Genomic DNA, 23,291 nt, shown 5'->3' with positions numbered 1-23,291 from the left:
CCAGTTTTCTCCCTTCACCATTCTTTGATGCCTCACAGAACTCCAAACGCACTCAGACAGAACTAACCCAGAAGGTACATTACAATTACAATCATACCACAGGACCAGACTAGAGGTAGTCCAAAGCAAAACCCCTTAAAGGAGTTGCATGCTACTTGCTCAGAAGTACAGCCTTGCTAACGGCAGCAGCCCTCACATCAGCCTATGGATTTAGGTGAAACAACTCCAACTTGCTATGGACTTGTGCTGTTCCAAGATGGTCAAAGAATTATTGAACTGGAAGTGAGGTTGGAAGGGACCACTTATCTGAATACAGATTCTGGCCTTTGGAACACAAAAAACAGTAAAACAGATGCAATGCTGCAAAAATTGCAGAGCATAAGACAAGCTCTATATCAAGACAAACTACCTTTAAAATTCAAGGACTGTACCCAACTATATTGGAAATGCTCCAGAATACGTAATGTTTCCTTGAAAAAAGTGTACACTATTAGAAATGCAAAAGAAATCCTGTTCAGTAAGAAAAACATTTAAACAATAGTAAAATAAACATCGTTAAAGAGACAAGACTAACAGTATATTTTGAATTCCCAACAGGACCATGAAAACTACTCAGCAGAAGTTACTGCACAGCACAGGAATTGTAAAGGATAACAATTTCATGCTTTCAGGAGAAGTAACAGTATTTCAATCCTTCACTACATTTCCCTGCTTACAATAGCCATACAACTTCATTTCACATTGTCACCTAACGCTTATTTTCCCAGCATATACATTTACACAACATATTGTATACAATCATAAGAATTACTGTTTCAACAAGAAAGTAAAGCGAAAATGCCACCACAGAGCCAGACTGTGCACAATAAAGCAAGCCTTCTATACACAGGACTTCAGTACGCTCTTGAAAAAGGCTTGCAAACAACTAGGACAGACAATAAAGAGAAGCAACCACGAAGTGCCATCTCTGCATCAGTTCACAGAGCAGTCCAAGGGTTCTGTTGGAACTGTGGAATCGGGGGGTTGCACAGGTTTTAAGTCAGGCCAGAACTTGGCATAACAAGCAGCATCTTATAAAGCCAATAAATAGAGGTTCTGAGTAATTACCTGTTCCAAGTCTTGAAGGCATTGCTGGCTCGCTTAAATAGATAGCCTTCCATAACAATACCATTGGCTGCATCTACATTATATTCTAGTTTAGTATCATCACCGGAGTAATCCTAGTACAAAGGAACAAGACAAGAAAAAACAGATTGTAGTTTCATTAGAAAGATCAAGTATTGGCCACATTAATGTCAAGAACAGTACTGGAGCAATAATCTTTTGCTTACAACATTCACTAGTCATGCTATGACTCTCAGCCCCAACACTTCTTTAAAAAGTATTTTTAGGAGATCAGAGGCAGGAGATTATTTTTATTTTGAGATCAGGAACTGCAAGACTGCATTATTTATTTTACTGTCTTTTCAAAGACTGCACAAGAACAAAGGAAGACAAGGACTGTCTCTGAATCAGAACAGTTGCATTTCAAAGAAGAGGTGCACACTTATCTAAACCCTAGAGAACAGGTTTAATCTTTCACACAACTTAGCTTCTAGGAAATGTTGAGGTTAAAAAAAACATGACCATATAAAGTGTCACCATTTGATTAGTACCTAGCATTTATTGTGAATACATTATAAATGCTGACAGCTACTGAAAATCTATGACAAGCACTTTGTAGGTAATTATCACCTGTATTAAAAGCCCTTGTCTTGGTATATTTCCTGAGCTTTGCATAAGTAGTATGAGTGGGATTTCTCTTGTGTTGTGAGATTTTTTCAAAGAGGTCCAAGTCGTCTCCTTCCCATCTGGACAGGCATTAAGTAGACATTCAAATGCATTAAACTTCCAATATCTCCCCCAAGTTCTGCGCAAATGGAATTTAATAATGGGAGAAGGAATTGTGATTCTTCACATTCACAGAGTATTTGAAGACTATCAAGTCTTCGCATAGTCTTCACTTGATAGTATGAGACTATGAAGTCCAACAGAACCTTTTTACATTCCGGAGAAAAGTACATAAAAGCATCTAAGCATCTAAGTCAAAGATTCAGAGAACAAAACCCACCAACTTTAAGTGGTGGAGCACTGCCAACAACAGACAGACAATGCTACCGGTGTATATACTGTCCTATAGATTTGGGATTTAAGCAAGCGTCTCCAAAACTTATCTCTGTAGCAGATGAAAGAAAAGGACACCAGCAATTTCCAACTGCACCCCGCCCTCCACATATTCAGACTTGCTTTCATTAAGACCGAACTTGCTGATCTGCAGCCAGAATCTAGCCATCTGCACACAAGGAATATTTCTTGCTCAGGTATTTGCGACCTCTATGGCAAATCATCTTGTGGATATTTCAAAGAAAAGGAAGAATAAAGTAGAAGAAAAGTGGCAACGGGCACTGAGTCAAAATTTAAAATGAACTGCAGCCTGGTGCTGAGGACTGTATACAGCCAGCCTTGTAGCATTTTCTTAAGCTCTGTCATCTAGACAAGTAAGCCAGATCAGAAATCAGAAGACAAGCAACAAATAAATACGGTGCTATCCAAGTCATCCCTAAATTAAAGCAAATCAAGGTGCTGGCAGAGATGACAACATCCTAGTTATGTTTTCTTCTTCACTATCTGCAACAAGAATATGAAGCTAGAACTAGTAAAAGCAAAGTTTATTTTTAATCTAGTAACAAATAACTGCTAACAACAGCTTTACAATTTTTAGAAAGCTAACACTGCTCCACACGTCCAGCAAAGGTTGAGTAGACTAAGTAGTAAAACATATGGCAATTATAATCTTAAAGCCAAATACCACAGTACAATTTTAACATAGTATTACACAGCTTATAACATATACAAACATTCTCAAACTGTTCATAGCCCTTTCTTTTTTTCTCTTATACCCCAAAATAAGAAGAACAGAAGAACCCCCTCCCCCCAAAAGCACAGATTTCTTTTACATCCTGGTGTCTACTCTCACCTGAACCCCCAAATCAGAAATGAACTTACCAGCTCCCAAACATAATGAAACCTGCTAAAGATTTGCATCTTCCTGCCTCAGTGTCACCTGCAATTCCTTGTCTAGTGTAAGACAATATACACTCCCTCAGTCTTTTCTATCCAAACTACCACGTAATCACATTTTCCTTCACGTTTGGAAAACTTCTGCAGAAAATGTAATTGTCTTTTCCAATGAAGCTCCTTTAAGCTTTGAAGACACGTACAAATATAACAGGAAAACTCCTTTAGATCATTTATCTCACAACCCTCTCAGTCTAAGTAGTCCAAACTAGTAAGCCTTCTTCATGAAGTGCATTTAGTTTCTATTTTTAATTGCTTTCCTGAATGATTTGCACTTTTACAGAGCAGATAAAGACACAACAGTATGCAGACAAAAGTTTGATATTTTCCTAACTATGCATAGACTACCAGCTGGGGGGGCAGGGGGGTTGTTAAAGATTCGTTGAAGGTTGTAGTCAGGAAAAAAAGAATAGAACTGAACTTCATTACAATTAAAGGGATTAAAGCAGAAAAAGGAACTAGATAAGCTCTGTCTCATCTTACAGTCTCTTATTTCATAATTAAAGAACAGGGAAAAGCAGTCACATTTAATTTATTTTTATCTTGGCTCATGGAAAAGTTTAATGAATCACAAAAAATAATCAGGGCCAGAGAGAAATACATCCTTATCTTTCCAGTATCCCATATAAGAGAATCACATGTTAATGAAACCAGTCACTTTAAGTGACTCAGAATTTTATATGCTTTAAGCAAACACACAGCTGATAAAGGCTGAGTTTTAAATATCATTTATTTGCTAATTAGGAGTCAGTCAGAACTACAGTATGCTTCACCTAATTAGCCAAAGAAATTGAATTAGTATTATGGAAGCTATATGGTAGTAAAATGTTACACATTTCATTCAATTTGAAGTAATCAACATCTATGGCTTCTATTCTGATTAATTTTTGAAGGTTGGCTGGAAGAGAAACATGCAAAAGGGAATTATACAAGTGAAATACACAGTGTGTTTTTATGCCTTCTTTTTTTCTTTTAAACAATGTCCACAAGGAATAGGAAATCAGATGGTAATAGAAAAAAAATCCACATTTGCTATTAATCAGTAGGTCACAGCATAGTAGTCTCAAGAGCTTTCAGTGAACACATTGCTATACAAACTTACCAATTTATCATATACACCAAGTCATTTCATAGCTTGCATGCTTTTTGTTTCTTTACAAATTTTCTTGTGACCAAAACATCACAAACCCTGCTTTTCAGGGGCAGATTAACTTCCGATACGAAGAATACTACTATGGCATAAAAGCCATCCAAGTCATTTGATTAGTAAATCACAGGGAGCGTATCAGCATTCTAACTTGGAATTTGTATTCAGAAGATATTTTTCTTTAAAGAAGCAGAAAGATTTTTAAAGGGCAGTAAAGGGTAGAGAATGAATACCAAAGAAAAGAACAGTCTGAAACATTACTCCAGCTGTACATAGCACAACAGAAGACATTCACTGTGCAAAGCCCAGCTTAACTTCCATTCCCATCCCATAGGATAAGCAAACTGGAAGAGGAGTTGGTTAAGCTGAAGTTGAAAGCGCCTTGAGGAAGAGCTCAAAACAACAACACACAAATCACACAGTTTGCAGTCCAAGACAAAGTGCAAAAAGTCAAGGTCATCACTGAACATACAAGTTCCTTGAAATACTAGCACGTGTCTTTTTTTGTGACAGGAATTTGTCTGCATTATTTCTCAACAGCAGTTTGGGTTTATGCTTGCTTTATGACTGTGGTAGCATCTGGTTTCCTATTACCTTGTTTACTCCAGATGTAAAAAGCTTTTGAATCATTCTTACTACAGCTGTTTCCTGAACAGTCTTCCAGAAACAGGAGTTTTGTTTTTTAAATTATAGTTATTTGAATACAACGAAAACTACTTCAAGTTTCAAGCAAATGTTTTTCCTGCATTATTTCCCTGTTTATTGAAGAAAATGTTAGCTCTACCACAAAACAAAAAAGCCATAATGCTGCTTACAAGCAATTTTTAAATTATTTTGTAATTCACCATGTTACTCGAGTAACAGGCTGCATCAAACTGCTCATGAAACACAAGGTAAAGATTCCTATAACGAGGACATTTCTAGATTAATCCATACTATGTGGTGCTTTAGAAAAACAAGGAAAAGAGAAAGAGCATTTCTTACACTAAAAAAAATTCTTGCACAGTTGCTGAGTAAATAGAGCACAAGAATTAAAACAGAAATCAGACACCAATTATCTTCAACGAGAAAACAAAGTAATAGTGGTGACCAAACCCTTCCATGACTTTTACATTAGCCACTCTAACAGTCTAATTAAAAAGGATGATGATTATAAAGAAAAGTGTGATGGGTTATTTAATTAGTGCAATTACGCTGCATGCATATGCACATATATGCAAACACAGGTAGTGGGTGGGTAGGTGTGTGCACATGGGCACTTACCTATGGATTTCAGAAAAGGAACTGTTCTTTATCCACACAATGAAGAAAAGGCATCATTCTGAAGCATCAGATTAAAACTTCAGTATATTAAATGCATAAATACTCCATGGAATATTCAACTCAAGAAGCGTAAGTTTCAGTAGCTATAAAACATGTAAGGATTTGGCACTGGAAGATTTGGGAACATATGCTTAAGGGGCAGCCAATAGAAAGAAATATGAAAAAGCATGAGAAGAGAACAGGAAACAAGGCTGCCATCCTGGTCAGGTTGACTGGATGACAAAATGTTGTAAAGAACAATATCCAAGGTCTACGGCAGTTCAAGATTTTGAACTTGGTGGCAAAGGCTGGGAAAAGCAAGCAGGAAGAGACAAAAAACAACCAGACAGTATGGTTTGAATAACAAACCAAAAAAAAAAAAAGATTTGAGGAGCGCTGAAAGGAATTTCCAAAAAGCATGCCCTCCAAAGCCTAGCTGTATTCTAGGCATTATCATCACAAAACACATTAGTAACTTGACTGACATGGACAAGAGACAACATTTAGTACTTGAAACACGGAACTTTAGAAGACAACATACAATACAACCTGAATATGCTGATTATATTTTTGCAACAGCATAAAATAGTCATTCAATTAAAATATAGAATAAATCAATAATCTCATTATGATTGCTGTTTGTACAAGAAACCAAGAGTGTATATATATATACACACACACACACCAGATAGACCTTATCAAGTCTCGCAAAGCTTAGTAGTTTCAATAGCTATTAATACTATTAGAAACAGTTTACCTGTAAAGCAGCCTTAAGCAGCATTTGAAGAAAAGAAGTGAACATCATTGGCAACAGCAATGACCATAATTCATGGTAACAAGTTATTACTTCTACAGCCAATTAAACATAATTGCCCACAACTAACTTCTTTCACCAAGTACTGCTGTTCGCTAACAGCAAAACCCCCACCTAATGCCCACTCCTAGAACTAGCCCTATTGAGCCAAACCAAATTCAAATTTGAACATAAACATTAACCTGAGTTCTTTCCCATTTCCCCTTAATATTGATTCCTACTAATGATACCTGAATTGAAATCTTAGCATGTTTTCATTCCTGAATTTACTCAGATTTCAATTACATTACTTTTTTTTTTTTTTTTTTTTTTTTTTTAAAAGTATGACACCTGAATAGATACAGAATGTATTTGAATGAGAGTAAGAAGCATTCCATTACCTTCAAACTGGTATCTAATCCCTTTCAAAAGTACCTGCAGTATTAGCTCACTACCGGAGAGTTCTGTGGAAATATTTTTAACTTCTAGCATTATACCTGCAAAATTAATACTTATCTAGAGCTTATGAAACATCCAAACAACAGAAGTTATTCCCCCCACAACGTGAATTATCTACATTTTTCTCAATAAGCAAAAATAAGAAGTATTGTACATACAAATCTGTCCAATACAGCAACTTAATCTTATCACTTTCATACTAGCGTAGAGCTGAAGACCATACATTATACAGCCATTAGAAAAGTTTATTTTGGCTCTTTATAAGCAATAGGTTCTGCCACACTCTACAAAGTGCTGTACTCATTTAGCACCGTCTGGGCAGAAAGTGATACATCAGACTGTATGACTATGCAGCGTATACATATATATCTCTCCTACAGGTATATAGAAGGAAAAGACAGCAACTTTTACAACTATACTAATTCCAATCCTATCTTGGATTCAAGAGTTCTAATGAAACGTTTAGGGAACCCCATATAAATCTACTGTTCTATTTACATTTCAGTCAGAAATGAACATAATACCCTGTTCTGCAATATAAAAATGATTATCTGCAATCCCACCCTATGCTTAATAATGTGCAAGTCTAATAGTCTGTACTAAAGATAACATCGTTCACAGTTCGATGCAGAGATGCACTGCTGGGGAGAGATGCGAGAGACAGGAAAATATGTGTGCAGTCTACCCTTTATATTCTCTCGAGTACCTTCTGTTGAATAGTGGAGTGCTTTTGCTCCATATCTCTCTTCTCCTTTGCAGCATCTACAGCCAACTGATCCAGCTGTAAAGAGAAACAGAAAATTGGATCTTTAGATTTCAAAAGAAATTTGGCTCTGTAGATTTCATAATGCTGACAAAAAAAGAACACATTATGTCTAGACATTGCATGACTTTTTTTTTTTTTTTTACTATGCAAATAAAGCAAATCACTTCTCTGGTCACAAAGTGTTTACCTTTAATAACCACTGAAGCCTTGTTTAAAGCACTGCACTACCATCCTGAATTAACCTCTATGAAAGGTGTACGTTTCTTGTAAGCCTTAGGAGGAATGTTTCAAAGAACAGCATGGTGCCAAGCATATGCGACTTCTATACCGCATTGGTGCTCAGTCTCTGAAGAGAATGACTCATGCTTTAGCTGCTCTTGCTGGCTGACTGGCCTATGCAGCAGTGCTGGCATTAGCAGCAAAAACTAGGAAGAGCGAATGTGTGATTTTTCCCCCTCCAGAAAAAGGAGGGAATTGCCCCAACCAGGCTTTTGCATTGATGGTTTCAATCAAGTCACCAGCAGTATTTGAGCAGGATTGCTTGGGATCTTCGATACAACCCAACTGCTTCCAGTTTCAGAAATAATAATCTGATTTTGCAAACAGACTGTCACAATAGAGAGGAAAGTTATCTTTCTTATCACAGACTTTGTAGGGATGCTACCAAAAACTTGTACATCCATGTCTATAATATCGCCCTTTTTTTGATACCATAAGGAGATTAAAAGGCAGAACAATTAAGATATGCTGTTAGACTAAGTGTGTTTGTACAAGGTCTGATTTTTAACTAAGAAGTATGGTGAAATACAGAAGCAGATGCAGCTAGCTTCGTAGTTACATGAAACGCTACAGAATCAGATCAACTCCTTCTTTACCCAGTCTGTAAGGCACAAGTGCCATTATCCCCACTCATGGCATCCTACTGGAGAACGGCACAACTGCATTACCTAACACAGCTGTACAGCCCACAGCTTCACCTCACATGTGAGGCAGACCTCGTTCTACACCAGACCTAGAACCAGGAGACTACGAACAACATGCAACTCCGGTTTTCCAGCCTAAGTCAGTCATGTGGCAGAGAGCACTATATGAATAACAACCTCCAATTCACACAGAAATTATAATCATCTCCACCCACTCTTATATCCACAAATGAAAACCTCTGCCAACTCGGTCATCTTTCTCAGTGTTGCGTTTCCCCCATTTGAAATGATACAAATGAGAGGGGGAAAAGGGATGCTAACTGGCTCTTACACCCCTCTGTGAGACAGCCCAACAATTAGAGACCCAGACCTCCCAGCCACCTGGTGGTTCCAATTCCATGCTCTGTTAATTTCCTGCAGTTTTTTCTGTCTGGCTTGTTTAGCCCAAATGGCTACATGAGCATTTTCAGTCTTTCACGTGTTCACGGCAACTTGATCTAGTGGTTGGCATCCCTGCCCATGGCACGGGGTTGGGACAAGTATTATACTTGTGTGACATTAATGATTCCCCTACAATGATCTCATTGACAAGTAATACCAGCCTGACTTAAAACATCCAGAAAGCAAAGTTGCTCAATTCTATTCCGTCATGTGAACCAGATATTTTGAAAACACACACACACAAAAAAAAATACAATTTGTACTACCTAAGACCACTCTAGTTTTAATATTTCATGTGCAGTTAAACCTCGTCATTAGGATCATACACAACATTTACCTGTAAATGAGAATCCACTAACAAAAGCAGTTCATAGTATTTTCAGAAAAATCTAACAAATGCCTGTCCCAACCTACCTTCTATCTAACCCGTCACAAAGGCGGAAACCTCAACCAATACAACCTGCAAAATCATCAACTGTTAAACTTTACTGAGCTTTTTACAAGTCTGCTTCTGTAAGAAAAACTACCCATTACTTAAAAGCTAAGGTCTGCTACAGGAAAATAATTCAACAAGTTGTACAATTTCAGAGCTTTCACTCTGTCTTTGCTCCACTGTCAATATATTTCAAACACTCAGCTTTGGATTTTTCTACATTTAGCTCCTTCAGTTGCTATGACACCTGCACCAAAATGAGTATTACACAACACTCCTTACCAGGTGAAGCAAATGGATGACCAGCCATTCAAAAATACTCTTGTGATCCTAAATCAAGTAATCTCTGGTAGCATAATCTGGTAGCATAAACTACTACCAACTACACAGTTCTCATCTCCTTTCCACATCCCCTCCTCTGAGGGGATACAAAAAAACATTCTGTACCCTCACAACACTGCAGTTCAACAACGACAACTCCAAGTGGATGGATGTGAAGGCACATGGCCAGCTACAAGCAGTCACACGCACCTGAACCTTTCAATTGCTATTAGTACACCAAACATGAGGGCTGCGGCTGAACAGCCTCTTCCCTTCTTGATGGAGATGCCAGCTCAAGCATCCTCCTTTCAGCTCCATCATTTACTTTGCCACACATACACGTGCACACAAAAGCATATGCTTCCCTGGCAGGCATCTATACAAGTAATTGTAATTATGAAGACCCATAGTAACCAGATTAGGGTACTAATCTGTCAGAAGAGTAACTCCAACAATCAAATGTCTAAGTAATAATTTTCTACAGTCCTCTGTCTGCTTCACTGCACAACCACACAAGCAGGTTGAGAGGCACAGATGACAACAGCAATGGGGCAGAAATACGCAGCCAGAACTAGGAACTGTTTCAAACCAGGCCAGAACAATGTAAATTCATAGACATTCAACAACGTATCTGCTTGAGATAAATGCAAATATGTGTTTGCTGTCATTTATTTGCTTTCATATATGGATTGACACTCAGAATTTGCGTTGGCTTTGTTTTGTAGATCAGGTTGTGGAGTGGAAACAGAGGGTGTTACATCAGTGCAGTTGTTTCAAGTCTTCAGACTGAGGCAAAAAAAATGGTACAAATATTTCCAGCTACACTCACTTGCACTGAAAGCAAGTCAAGAGGCACTGCTGAGCCTTCCTCCTACACCACAGACAGATCTTCAATTGAATACTCTATGTTCCTAACCTATTTTGCATAACTATTTTCACTGTCTCTCGTGTGCAGTTGGCCACAGTACATGCCATGTTTTGACGAGTCCTTCACTGAAAACCCAGAAGTTGCAATTATGTGTTCTTAGAGAACAGAACAGGGCAAGAAGGATTTAGAGTCTGAACTCAGTTTTGGACTAATTACTAAAATCAGACTTGTGTTTTACGGTCTAACTTTAAATTGCTAACATCAACTGTAATTTTTACATATCAAACAATTTATACAGTATATAACGTATACAAATTGAAGGAAACAAATATTACTTTTTTCTTGTTAAATATGTAAGACGTGGCACATGTACGATTTTTTTTGAAATAAAATAAAATCCAGTACCCTAAATACCACAGAGTACCTCAAGTGGCATCATATGGCTATGATTAGGTATGTAGATCCTAAATGCAGTATTAATTTTAGTAAAAAGACAACTGACTAACAAGTTTAATTCAAACCACTTCAGTATTTTAATGCTTTGCCTTTATCACACTCGTTTTCTTTCTGTTGAAGGAATCTGCAACTTATCTGATATATACACGTTTTCTTCCATTTCAGTATATAGTTATGAATATGTAAAGTAGATTCTTACCTGTGCACCAAGATCTTTCATATAGGGCCCAAGCTCGCTGAAAAGGTCATAGCCTTGGTGGAAAAATGCCAAATGGGCATACATAAATGATAACATCTGGAAGAAAAGAAGTAGGTATTAAAAATAGCTAAGTATTTCAGATATGTTCTTTAACTAATCCACACAAATAAACCAAACAAAAAAGGGCAAAACAAATTCCATGGTTATTTTCTGGTATGTCATCATCTTGCAGCTTTACATCGATATCTTGTACAGCTTCCCGTGTTGTAAACAAACATGCGAGGCAAAGGCAGCTAAGAACCATGCCAAAAATCTCAGCAATGAGTTACAGGATTAACCCCATTAACAAATAAAAGCTAGTTAAGGGCAGTAAATTACTTCTAATTCTTGTAATCTAAAAAACTTGTGTTAACTCTGTTCAATGAGGACATGTACAATAGAGAGACTACAGAACATATTAATGATCTATAACCATAACTTCCATGAACACAGCTGAGAAGAATGTCCAGTGTTAAAAAAGGAAACAAGTTGGGAAGATGCAGAGCACAATGGCAAGCAGCTATAAAGCTGCAATTCAACTGAAGTTTTTGCTATCTTTAAATAGCATTTAAATTAAATACAACTTTAGACCTTTGAAAGAAAAGCACCATTTAATCTGGTTATCTATTTCACAAACGGCATACTAAAGCATATCATGTACTAGCTGACTAAGCTATTTATACAAAAACACCATTTTTGTAGAAAGAGCTGAAACCATCTTAGAGCAGACTACAAGTACTTATAGTTTATAAATGAATATAACAGGCATAAATAGAATTCTTGGCAAAGTCCGATTTTAACTGTGAAACACTTTATTAAGGTTTTCGCTGCTTTTTTTGTTAAGTGCTCGTATCTGAACCATAATGATTGCCAAAAACCAGCTAAATATCTAAGCCAGGTTATAGTAAAGGCCAGGCTGATCATCGCAAAGTGCCAACTGTACTAATAACGTTTGATAGGCAAAAGGCCAAGTTCACTTAATATATTGCTTTGCAGTCACATGTTTAACTTTGGATGTATTTAAATATATTCTAATACAGAAATCAAAGTATATCTTACCGATTTTAAAATTTCTGATCTTCTTTTAGACTGAAGAACATTGATCTAGAAAAAATAAGTTGCTTATTTTATTCAATTTGCAAATTCCTCCCACAGAAGTAAGCTTCAGATTCTTTCCAAATAATCATACCAAAGCTTAAAACATCAGACAAATATAACTCAATATCTGATTTCAGAAAGCACTTTCAAAGCTGCAGAAGATGCATGCTAATTTAGTAATATTGCAGCGATGCCATTATAAAAGCTTGCAAAGCTAGAATTCCACAGTTATAGCCCCATAAAGTAAGAAAGTTGTGACTCATTTCCCCTTGGGCTAACACCATCTCAAGTGTCCTAAAACTTGGATATAGCCCCAGCCACCAAAACAAGCAAGATTGCAACATCTTCAATACGTAGCATTTCATATATACTTGCACTTTTAATCTGGCTGAAGTCACTGACCAACAGTCTTGCCCTAGAATCTTGAAATATTTCACTTTATGTAGAAAAAGGGACATTTTTGATGTTCATCCTATTCTTCTGTTCTTTGTACCCTAACCTTTCAAGTTGCCGTCCTGCATTTGCTACATTTGCTTTAAAAGGCCCATAGAGGAGCAAGAAAAAACATGCAATTTTGTAATTTAACACCTCTGGATCAATTTAAAGATTCCAGCAGAAGAAATAAACTTACTGAAGCTATAATCAAAATCAGACTACTTCCATACTTAAATAATCAGTATTTTGGAAAACCATCTGCAGCAAAAATAATTAAAAAATGTACTGAACAAACCCTCAACTTACAGGACAAAAAAACAAACAGAGGAAAGCAATGGTTTTGAAGTACAATTTAAAGTCAATACAGCTATGAAGAGACTAGTGTTGTGAAGCCACTTTTCCAGCAGAAGAGTCATCTGAGTAGAAGGGATTCCTAAGGGTGAATTCATTTTTTGCCTGCACAAAGAGGTGCCGGAACTTTTCCTTGCTGCTATAAACGCACCTTTACCACAGGAACTGTTCAGCTTTAGAACATGCAAATTCCAGAAAGCAAATGAGCTGCAGGGCAATGCGCATACAAGGGACTGGCCTACAGCAATGACTGCCAAATTCCCCCCCACCTCTCCAACAGGTCTCTGCCACTTTTTTCTCTTCCTAAGCACTGGAGAGTCTCCCTTCCTTCACCTCCCCCCCAGGCTCCCCAACGCTGCTCTGCTCTCACAGAACTGAGCACAAGTGCATGAACATAAGCAGAAGCCTAACGGGGCAAGGAGGCGCCACTGTGCTGCAGCCACCCCGCTCCCTGTCCCTGCAGCTCCAGCTCCTGCCCCCCGCTGCACTGGGTGAGCCGAAGCAGGGCCCAAGCAGAGCAGCCCAGTGTCAGACTGATGGCACAAGCCTCGGTAGCTGAGAAACAACGACTCAGGCTCTGAGAGGAGCATTTCAGCTCAGTAATGAGAACAGCACACGCTGCTAGCTCGAGTGAGAGGTGCCAAACTCACACCATTTGAGTACAGTTCCAATGCACGTCTCTAATCCACTCTGTATTGAAACGCGAGCAGAGAAAAGGGGGCTCTAAGTCATCAGCTCCAGTCTCTTCCTATCACACTCACTCTAATCATAATCTCTGTAGGCAGCTCACATGCTGGGACCCCGTAACAGTGAGGAGCAGAGTGTTGTAACAAGGTACTGTTTCAAAATTCCAGCTGGGCTTATAGGACTGGGCACTAACATTTCCTGCAGCACAACAGATGCTTGATTGCACTCATAGAAATGGTGTTAGTACAACCAAGTGCTACAAAATTCACCTGACTTTTCAAACATTGAGACAAACTTTGCCCTTGGTGTCCAAGAGGCACAAAACCAGGGTTGATCACTGTGTGCACTCCAGCTGATCAGATGGACGACCTCTCTAGTGGGGGCTTTGAAAATTCTGCCTCACAGGCAATACATATGCACAGGCAACACATAAAATTTAAAGAACAGGAACTAAGCTTTAAATAATCAGCTGGACTGTCACAAATCAAGATAACTCTTAATATGAAACCAATTTTTAAAAGGATTGTTCTGTGTTTGTATGATCATGAGAACGCCAGACGCATTTAGGAGTTCACACCCCTTGTGCCATCTGAGTTACAAAGTCCTGTTCTGCTGGAGTTATGGGAAACCATGAGACATGAATTGGAAGCGTCCACAAAATATTATTATTTCACAGGCTTCAAAACAGTAGGACAAAGAACACCGCAACATTCTACAGTAGATCCACACTAAAAAGCAAAACAGTACTGTTCTTGACTTCACCCATGGCACAACAAATTCCTAGGTTCCAGGTAAAATAGGATTTGTTAAATAAAACTCAGAGCAAACAACTGAAATTGTAGAAATAGACAACATTCTATATCAGAATTATCCATTGAATCTGTGTTTGCTAGGCTACAGTTTATTATTGTTTTATTTATTATTATTACTTTAAATACTTCAGGAACCACAGCACAGAAGACTTACAAAACACATTTAGGTAAGTATTGTTAAATTTGAAGAAATAGCATTATTGCTGCACTTACCTGAAGAACATAATCCAGAGCTATGTGCCGAAAACATTTCCGTGTTGCAGTCAAAATATTGGTTGCTTCCTCTACTTCATGTTGCTTATTTCTTTGAACTTGAGCATTTTTTACTAGAGCATTCTCTTTTTCTTCACTAACTTTTTCGAACTGTTTCTTTGCATCTTTGAATTTCTTAATATCTCTAAAGAAAATGAAAGATAGATGGCAAATGAATTTCAAAGTACAAAGTAATTGTTTAAAAGAAACACCAAACAGACCATGCTTGTGACTGTTAGAGCTAATTTCTTTGTTTTCACATTCTTTAACAAATGCTCATAACAAACAGAAATCATACAAAGTACGATGGCAGCCTTCCTGTCCTCTTCTTTTCGGGAAAGGAAAAACTGAAATTTAAATGCATCTCATGCTCACTGGGAAAAGCTTTAGTAATGACTTTTCTTCTAAGGCTGGACAACAGCACGTAATTTAAGATTAGTAACTTAAACTGTTACGATTTCAATATTTCTGCAGCTGGATTTAAAGCCTCTGATTTTGAGTGATTTTTGCCAGCTTTAATATGCATTTCTCAACCTATGGTGAAACGCTTTTCCTGAAAGTCATCAGCCAACTCTCTGAAGTCAGATGCTTTTAAATTCAATTTTATATATGATTTTCCCAATACAAGTGCAAGTTAACTTACTCTTTAACAAAAGTCTGAAGCTGTGCTTTAATTGATCTTTGGGTTTGGTCAAACAGGATCTGAAAGAAAAGTATTAATACGTAGTTCAGTAATTTTGGCACACTCATAGCTTTTCATTTTAGGTATGCACAGACGGTACTTAAGAATCCTTTCTATAGCCCTTTCTAAGCCATAGCTTTCCTCACCTTATTAAGGACTCTCAACCTAACAATAGCTTCTGAATTTATTCTGTGTCAAACTGAATACTTTTTCACATTATATGTCACATATAGGGTTAAAAACTTCTTGCTTTGAAATCCTTTGCAGAACTCCATTGTGTAGCAAAAACGAAAAAAGGAAATAGTAGTATAGCAATAAAATAAGGCTGATAATATTGTGCCAGCTCACTCAGATGTTTATACAGGAAGGCATGAAGTTGAATACTGAGTTACCCATGGTATAAATTATTTTACCTTGATGTTACATCAAAAAATAATTATTTCTTAAATTCTCAGAGGCATCTGGATTTTGAGGGATCAGACACCAATCTTCCAACCCTACAGTAAGTAAAGTAAAAAAATCTTTCACAATACCTTCGGAAAAAGATGGGTTTGAGTTAACTGTGCCAAAACTGGCATTGTTGCATGCCCATTTGGAGCAACACACTGTTGGCACAGTGCAGAGATGTTGATGCACAATGCAAAATCGAAAAGGTAGAGTGGAACCACTTTCACCAAAGCAACGGTAAAAAATTTATAAAGTTATATCAGAGCAGAGCGTACTTCACCTTCTGTGAAGTCACCTGTTGGCACCTGGATTCAAGTTCAAGTGCAGCACCAATGGCACAGCAAACTATTTGCACAGCTTCGCTAATGCAACTCAACTTCGACCCACACTGTAACTCAAACCCAGTTCTTGTCTTTTAAAGATGACTGGCAGTCTCTGTTCATGTGCTATATTGAACTACGTGCTTGATGGTGAGATCTGGACAGATCTTAAGGTTTAACCCAAGATCAGAAAATTGATTTAAATACTTAAGTGTCAGGAGGATTTGGTTTTTTCTTCATAGGTCAAAACCGAAGCAATTTGAGGCACAGTTTTTGCACAAATATATATGGTTATCACGGAGAATTAGAAAAGAACTATTATTAAATCAATCAATCTCTAACACCAAAACCTAAAACCCTTCAAAACTGAAGTTGACACTGAAAATGTAAAAATACACAAATAATTAATAACATCTTCAGATAATAAATTTGTAAATGAAAAACACCCACAGCTGAACTGCTAAGAAGCACGGTTGCTCCTTTTCAGAGGTGTTCTAAGCCAAGCTTCTTAGCAACTTACTAAGATTTGGGGAGGCTGAGGGAACAGGAAGGGAATAAATCAACTTATTCAAATTGTCAAGTCTGATAAATTTGTTAAGTTTCCAAGGCCAAAGCCCAGCTGAATGTTCGACAAATTTTTTTCTCTTGCATCCAAAGAGATCCTGGTACACAAGTGAAAATGCACATTCCTTCAGATTTATATCTGTCTTTCATGTTTCAGGACAGAAAGAAACAGGTCAATGGCTACAGGACAAATCCTTTTCCTATTAATCACTGCGCTGACCTGAAATGATGCCCTCATTTCCCATTCTTCTATACCTCCCATTCTGCATTATAGAAATAAAAAGAAGATCATGAGAAAAAAATGAAGAGGTAAAAGAATACAAGGAAGCAGCAGCTGTTCCAACTGAACAGAATCTCTTCCAAAGAGTATAGATTTAAGCATTAAATAATAACATTGACAGAACAAGTCAAGAACTCAAAGTTTCAGGTCCAATAGTGTTTTCTTGAAACATTCCCAGTCTTAGTCACCCTACTCACAAAATCTGGGAAGAAAAAAAAAAGTAATACCAAGTACTAGCAGCAAAACCCTTATGAGCTTGTTTTTTTTTTTTCTTTCTAGAAAAAATGAAGGAAAGAAAATATAACTGAGTTTAAGTCATCCATTAACAGTGACACCATACCCTCTATCCAGTCTCCATTCTTGAAAGCTTGAGACCAAACAGGATAAAACACTAAGCAAGCTGCTCCAGCCTCTGAGGTGACCTTGCCTGAGGCCGGCAGTTGCACCATACATCTCCTGAGGCCCCTTCCAACCTGAACTACCCTGTATGTAACAGTAACACAAGGAGCATTCTGAAGATCCTGTTTGTATTTTCACTTTGGGGGGGGGGGGGGGGGGGGCGGGGAAAATCAGAAAAAAAAACAACAGATAGCTAGAATAGATGAAGTACTTCTTGACAAGCTGGAAGTCATACTGGGACTACTCCCACTGCTGACATTTAAGCTTGCCAGTGCCTGAGGAGTGCACCAATCAAGATCAATACAGAAAGAATATAACCAGATGGCAACTCCACTGATTACTGGACTCCCAGAAGCATGAGCCTTGCAATTCTACTTACAGTAACAGGGGGAGGGCACATTAGGCAGAAAAATACATACACACAATTTTCCCAGATGAACAGAACAAACTTCCAGACCATGATCCGACTACCTTTACACCTTCCAACACATGCCCTTTCACATGCTACAAACCAAGTCTGAGAAAGCTGCTACGTGCCACCAGCTGCAAAAGCCACCCATCCACCCGCCACATCATGCAGATGTTACATCAGTCTGGTCCTTAGCCTTTTCCATAGCTAAGCCACATACGAGAAAAGAGACAGTAATCGACGTCCCACTGGGACCATCTCCTACCCCTTCCCTCCTTTTCCTGCAGGGTGCCTGCTTCTCCTCCTTTCTTCCTCTAGCTTTCCCCCACTCATGGGGGCTCTCCTGCCAATGTGGTCAGCAACTGAGCTGACACTGAGCTATTAAGTCCTGCTGAACTAAGTAGATTCACAAAAAGCTAAGCCGGGCCACAGCATAAATCTGACAAAGCCCTACTTTAGTATCCCATACCATGCCTCACTCCTTATGCTCGTGCCTTTTGACAGAAGCCACTGTTCTACTCAACATGCTTGAGCACAGCAAGGAAGTGGAAGGAAAAAGCAGGACAGAACACAAGAAGAATCCTACTTTGATTTGCAAAGTTTTCTCTAATATGGCTTGTGCTTCGCTATCTGCACTCAAACTGCCCCAGAGGAAGAGCTGGGATATGCACAATCTTTGCCAAAGCCACAATCATGTAGAACAAGAATAACAGTAAGAACACAGGACCTAGGTGAGGTGTGTCAGAAGGAATATACATACAGCAAAGACATGGTTAAGAGGGTAACCAGCGGCAAGAAGTACGATGAAGAGTAAGAGACAGCCAACTGGACTCACCTGCTCTGAAACTGCTGACACACAAGTGACCCCACTACTGCTGCTTTGAATCTTTGCACTCATTCCTCTCCACAGTATCGCTGTCCACTCACTCTCTTCTCTACAATTTTCATTATGTTTCATTAAGAGGTGTTGATATCCAACTCAACAGTATTAATCCACTTCCCTTTGTTTTCCTTCCTTCTAAGCATGCATTTTAGAAAATGCTGTTCAAACAATTTTGTTAGCATCAACCTAAAGTTGGCACATAAAGCTGTGGCTTTTCCCCCCCCCCCCCCCCCCCATTACATTTTAAGCTCCTAGTGGTGAAAAAAAAAAAAAAAACACCACTAAAAACCACGCTCCCAAATTTTTAAGTGCCCTGCATATCTTCAGCACTTTTGAGATGACTGAGTTGCTTTCCAGCAATTTTCTGGAAAAGGAAAGAAAAGCAGAAGGCGCCAAGGGGAGAAGAAAACAGAAGAAAGAACACATGCCTTTGGCTTTCACAATGCAAAACTGAAATCTTTTGTCAGGAGGAAAAAAAATCAGTTTTCAATCCAGGCAAAACTGAGCTTTCTGATAAAGTCTGATACTCGACAAGTCACTATTAGGTTTTAACCCCAGTATTTTCTCCTTTCTTTACACTTTAACTTGCTCATATATCCAAAAAAGAAAACTACACAAACGTCAGAGGTGCTTTGTTTTGTGCATTACAGAGAACGAAAAAAGGCAGAAAAACACAGGAAAGATAATCAGCATTCCAGGGAAGAAATATGCTCATAAATTGCCACTGCTGCCCATCAGTGTGATTAAAATGAACCAAGAATTGTCTGTCCTACAGCAAGCACAGCAATGGACTTCAGCAAAGCTTACAAATTCCAGACAAAAAACAAAGATAAAAAATTTGCAGAGAAGTGAATATTTATAAATATTACATATGCACTACAAAACATTAAATATTTGTCATTTGCTACTTGTAAATAACACTCGATTAGTAACTTCTCAAATACTATCAACACGAAAAACTCTTATTATCCTACTATTAAATATAACTCAATATATCAGGGCCTTGTTCCATCTAAAGATACTTACATTGTGATAATTGATCATTTCCTGTAAGGTGTCAGAGAACTTTGTCAAGCTAGTCTGTAAATAGGTAAAAAAACAAGTTGTTAAAGCTCAGTCCTACTAAACACACAGCACAAAAGCCATGTTTACAGTGTTTGGTAAGAAACTTAAGAATCAATTTTCCTTAGCATGATTATTCCAACTAAAACCATTATGCTAGGAGAACACGGGGATATCATCAAGTAAATTTATTACAGCTACAAGCAACAACAAAAAAATGTTACTGCTACCTACCTATATATAAAGGACCAAACTGAAGCAAAGCAGGAAAATACAAATTAAGTTGACTAAGCTATGGGAAGTCCACATGTTTTAAAACATAAATTTACAATATTAAACATTAATAAATATGTAGTACATTAATATTAAACACTAACTCCAAAAACCTGGTTAATGTCACATTCATCAGAACACACATTTATTGTGGGAACTGCTGCTTCACAGCTGGTATGTTTAGCAACATCAACATGAATCTGTAGAAATAATGTCCCAATTAAAAACAGTTAGAAAATAATGATCCCTAATATATTTGGCTAACTGCTTATCTGACATTAAGTGTAAGGAAACCCAGTCGGAATCAAATAATTTAGTACCTGATTATAAGTAAAACCAGGCTGAGTTTTAGGGATTTTGTCATCACTTGGTCATCAAGTTACGACCAAGTACACTTCCAGACAACAACAGTCTCAGTCACACACAAGGGCTATACTGAAGTTCACGGGCATTACGTAGTCAACCATTGTGAAGACACATACATGTGACTGATGTTCTGTTACACAACATGCACTAAATATGCATGATATACAGAGATCTGCACATAATTACACCCATATATTACACAACTTCATTTCAAACTAACACACAGGAAATATTAGGTGTCCCAAATTAGCTTTATGAGATGTCAGTCTGAGGTTACAACTTCAAAGCTGGCTCTGTACATTTAAAAATCTGTATTTCTGTGTATTAGAGAGAGCTGGATCCCGAACCCAAGCGATCAACTCAAACAATTTAGTTGCAGAGAACGGGCTTTACCACTGCAAACTGTCTTTCTCTACTCTTCCCAAAATGGCTATTCCTATCCAAAGAGATTTTCTGGCATTTGGAAAACTCTCATCATCTCAAGTTAAAGCTGAAACGAAACACAGACACATGCAGGGCACCACAGTCAAAAAGCTCACTCTTAAGGCATATTCCAAAGAAAAATGAGCAACAAGACAAGTAATAGTATAAACCTCAACTACTTCTCTTGCCAAATGTTCTATTTTACCCTTTTAAAGTTATGCTTTTCTACTTCCATTTTAACCTCAAGAACTTACCTCAACCAATGCATCTTTACAGGAATATTGTGCAAGGTCTCGAATTCCATTCATGAACTGCTTGTTGGCTGTGCAGAATGCTTTCCCAGTATCAATCATTGCAATGCAAAGCTTTACCAGCTAAAAAAAAAAAGAGAAAAAGTGACATGGTAAAAGGTTTGAGTTTATGTTTTTCTTTGTTTGTGTTTTAAATACCAACATAATTTTCTTCACTTTTGGTTTATGGCTTAGTGCCCTTTCTTCCAGAGAGGGGGGAAAAGCAGATAGTGTAGCCCAGAAATCGCAACTGTAGGACAATACAGCTGAGTATAATATGACTAACCAAACAAAAGAAGTTGCCATCCAAGCCTAGACAAATCGTTACCTTGGGCCACAGCTATTTCAGCTCACACACAAGAAGTCTGGCTTTAGATTAAAATATTATATTAGATCACTTACTTCATATTACAATTACACTGCTTAAATACTTACCTTGTGTACTAGCTCAGAAGTACAGAAGAGCAAAGAGGTTTGAGGTGTTTCTGCTTTTAGGAGTACTAGGGCACTGTACTCTTTGTAAAGATTAAATTTTTTAAAGATTTTTTTTTAAGTTTTTTTTTTTTTTAAAGATTAATTTATTTTTTAAAAAATTTAAATTAAATTTTACTCAGGGTAAAGATTAAATGGATTTCACATGATAAGACTGCATTTTTGGCACTGGCCTTCTGCAATAGGTTTGGCAGTGAGGGTCAAGGCCCGTTAAGGAATTTGAGAATTCTTCCCCTTATGCCCCCAAATGATCCTTTTAGCCCAGTGGGAAACAGACTTCGAAGACAGACGTTCATATCCTTTAAGTGCTTACATATTCAGTCTCACAGAACAGATTAATCACTCCTACAGTAACAACGTATCTTAGCCATCACTGTCACCAACATTCACATTCAGCCCTTTGAAAAAAAATTTTTGAAAGAGCAAATGGTTACACTACTTATTACAAAGAAACAAGGAAAAAGTCTTCCCACTTAAAATTACACTTGACACTGACTTTGCCTCTGTGCAGCCAACTCACAGCTGCCTAAGCAAAGGTCCACATTCAAAACACGGCAAAGGAGGTCAACAAGCAACATCTGTCTGCCACATTATAACACAAGCAACAAATAATTTTAGGTATTTAGCATAAAATACAGAGACAGGAAAGGAGAGTTTCTGGAGATGTAAAACAAAAACAAGCCACACGCAAAACGCTAAGAAGAAAAGCCTCCAAATACTACCGGTTAGAGAAAGTGACAAATGAATTGCAATGCCCTGGAAATATGCTACACAGAATGTCTATTTTATATATGCACACAGCATGACAAAAAACAGGAGAAATCTTTACAGTAGTTAAGCCCTCCAGACAGAAGGATGGATATATGTTTATATACACACACCCCTATCATGCTGTAACTGTGCCTGCAGACTGCCAGAGACAAAGCGTTGACTTGGGATTTCTACAACAAAGACTATCCAGATGTGGCCATGGCCACGCTGGCTCATGCTGCTTACACAGGCTGGGGTCTCTGGGTGGACCAAGGTGCATCCCCTCTCCAACAGCCACCTCCCAGCTGTGAACTTGAGTTACACCAACCCGAACACATACCTTGTTAGATTTTTTCCAAAGCAGACTTCGTTGAATTAAAAAGCTTACCTTGTCAAGTTTCAGTTCCAGTTCTGTCACATCTCCTTCTACTTCTTCTAGAGCTGCCCTGCATGGATAAAAATGTTTCCCTGTAAAAACTTTATACAAGAACACTCTGGGACTCAGGGGAAGGGGCAGGGACGCATTCATTTAACTCATTTATTGCCACCGCAGTTACACCTAAATTGCAGCTATTTAAATCAGCACAGATTTAAAGTAACTACAAAAACTGCAGAAAAAATTGACAGAAAAAAGAAAGGGAAAAAAAATACAGATAAACCAGATGGCTTAGTAATAAGGATTTGAGATAAAATAGTATTATACCTTTATGACTGCCACATTTAAATATGTTTCCTCTATCACTGTACGGACA

General features: G+C 37.9%; 1 protein-coding gene across 4 annotated transcripts in view; it reads right to left on the bottom strand.

Moving 5' to 3' along the window:
* Nucleotides 1-23,291, bottom strand: part of ACAP2 (ArfGAP with coiled-coil, ankyrin repeat and PH domains 2) — a 62,588-nt gene that overhangs the window by 22,317 nt on the left and 16,980 nt on the right. For all 4 annotated transcript variants that reach the window (XM_040566998.1, XM_040566997.1, XM_040566995.1 and 1 more), the window contains exons 2-10: nucleotides 22,928-22,985; nucleotides 21,262-21,381; nucleotides 19,910-19,963; nucleotides 15,543-15,601; nucleotides 14,861-15,044; nucleotides 12,324-12,368; nucleotides 11,226-11,321; nucleotides 7,525-7,599; nucleotides 1,108-1,220 (exon numbers count right to left, since the gene is read on the bottom strand). In XM_040566998.1, coding sequence (XP_040422932.1) covers nucleotides 1,108-1,220; nucleotides 7,525-7,599; nucleotides 11,226-11,321; nucleotides 12,324-12,368; nucleotides 14,861-15,044; nucleotides 15,543-15,601; nucleotides 19,910-19,963; nucleotides 21,262-21,381; nucleotides 22,928-22,985 — 804 coding nt within the window. The remainder of the gene's footprint in view (nucleotides 1-1,107; nucleotides 1,221-7,524; nucleotides 7,600-11,225; nucleotides 11,322-12,323; nucleotides 12,369-14,860; nucleotides 15,045-15,542; nucleotides 15,602-19,909; nucleotides 19,964-21,261; nucleotides 21,382-22,927; nucleotides 22,986-23,291) is intronic.

This window comes from Cygnus olor, chromosome 9, assembly GCF_009769625.2.
Source record: "Cygnus olor isolate bCygOlo1 chromosome 9, bCygOlo1.pri.v2, whole genome shotgun sequence".
NCBI lineage: Eukaryota > Metazoa > Chordata > Aves > Anseriformes > Anatidae > Cygnus > Cygnus olor.
The sequence above is the reverse complement of the archived record's forward strand: the minus strand, read 5'-3'. Positions and strand labels throughout refer to the sequence as shown.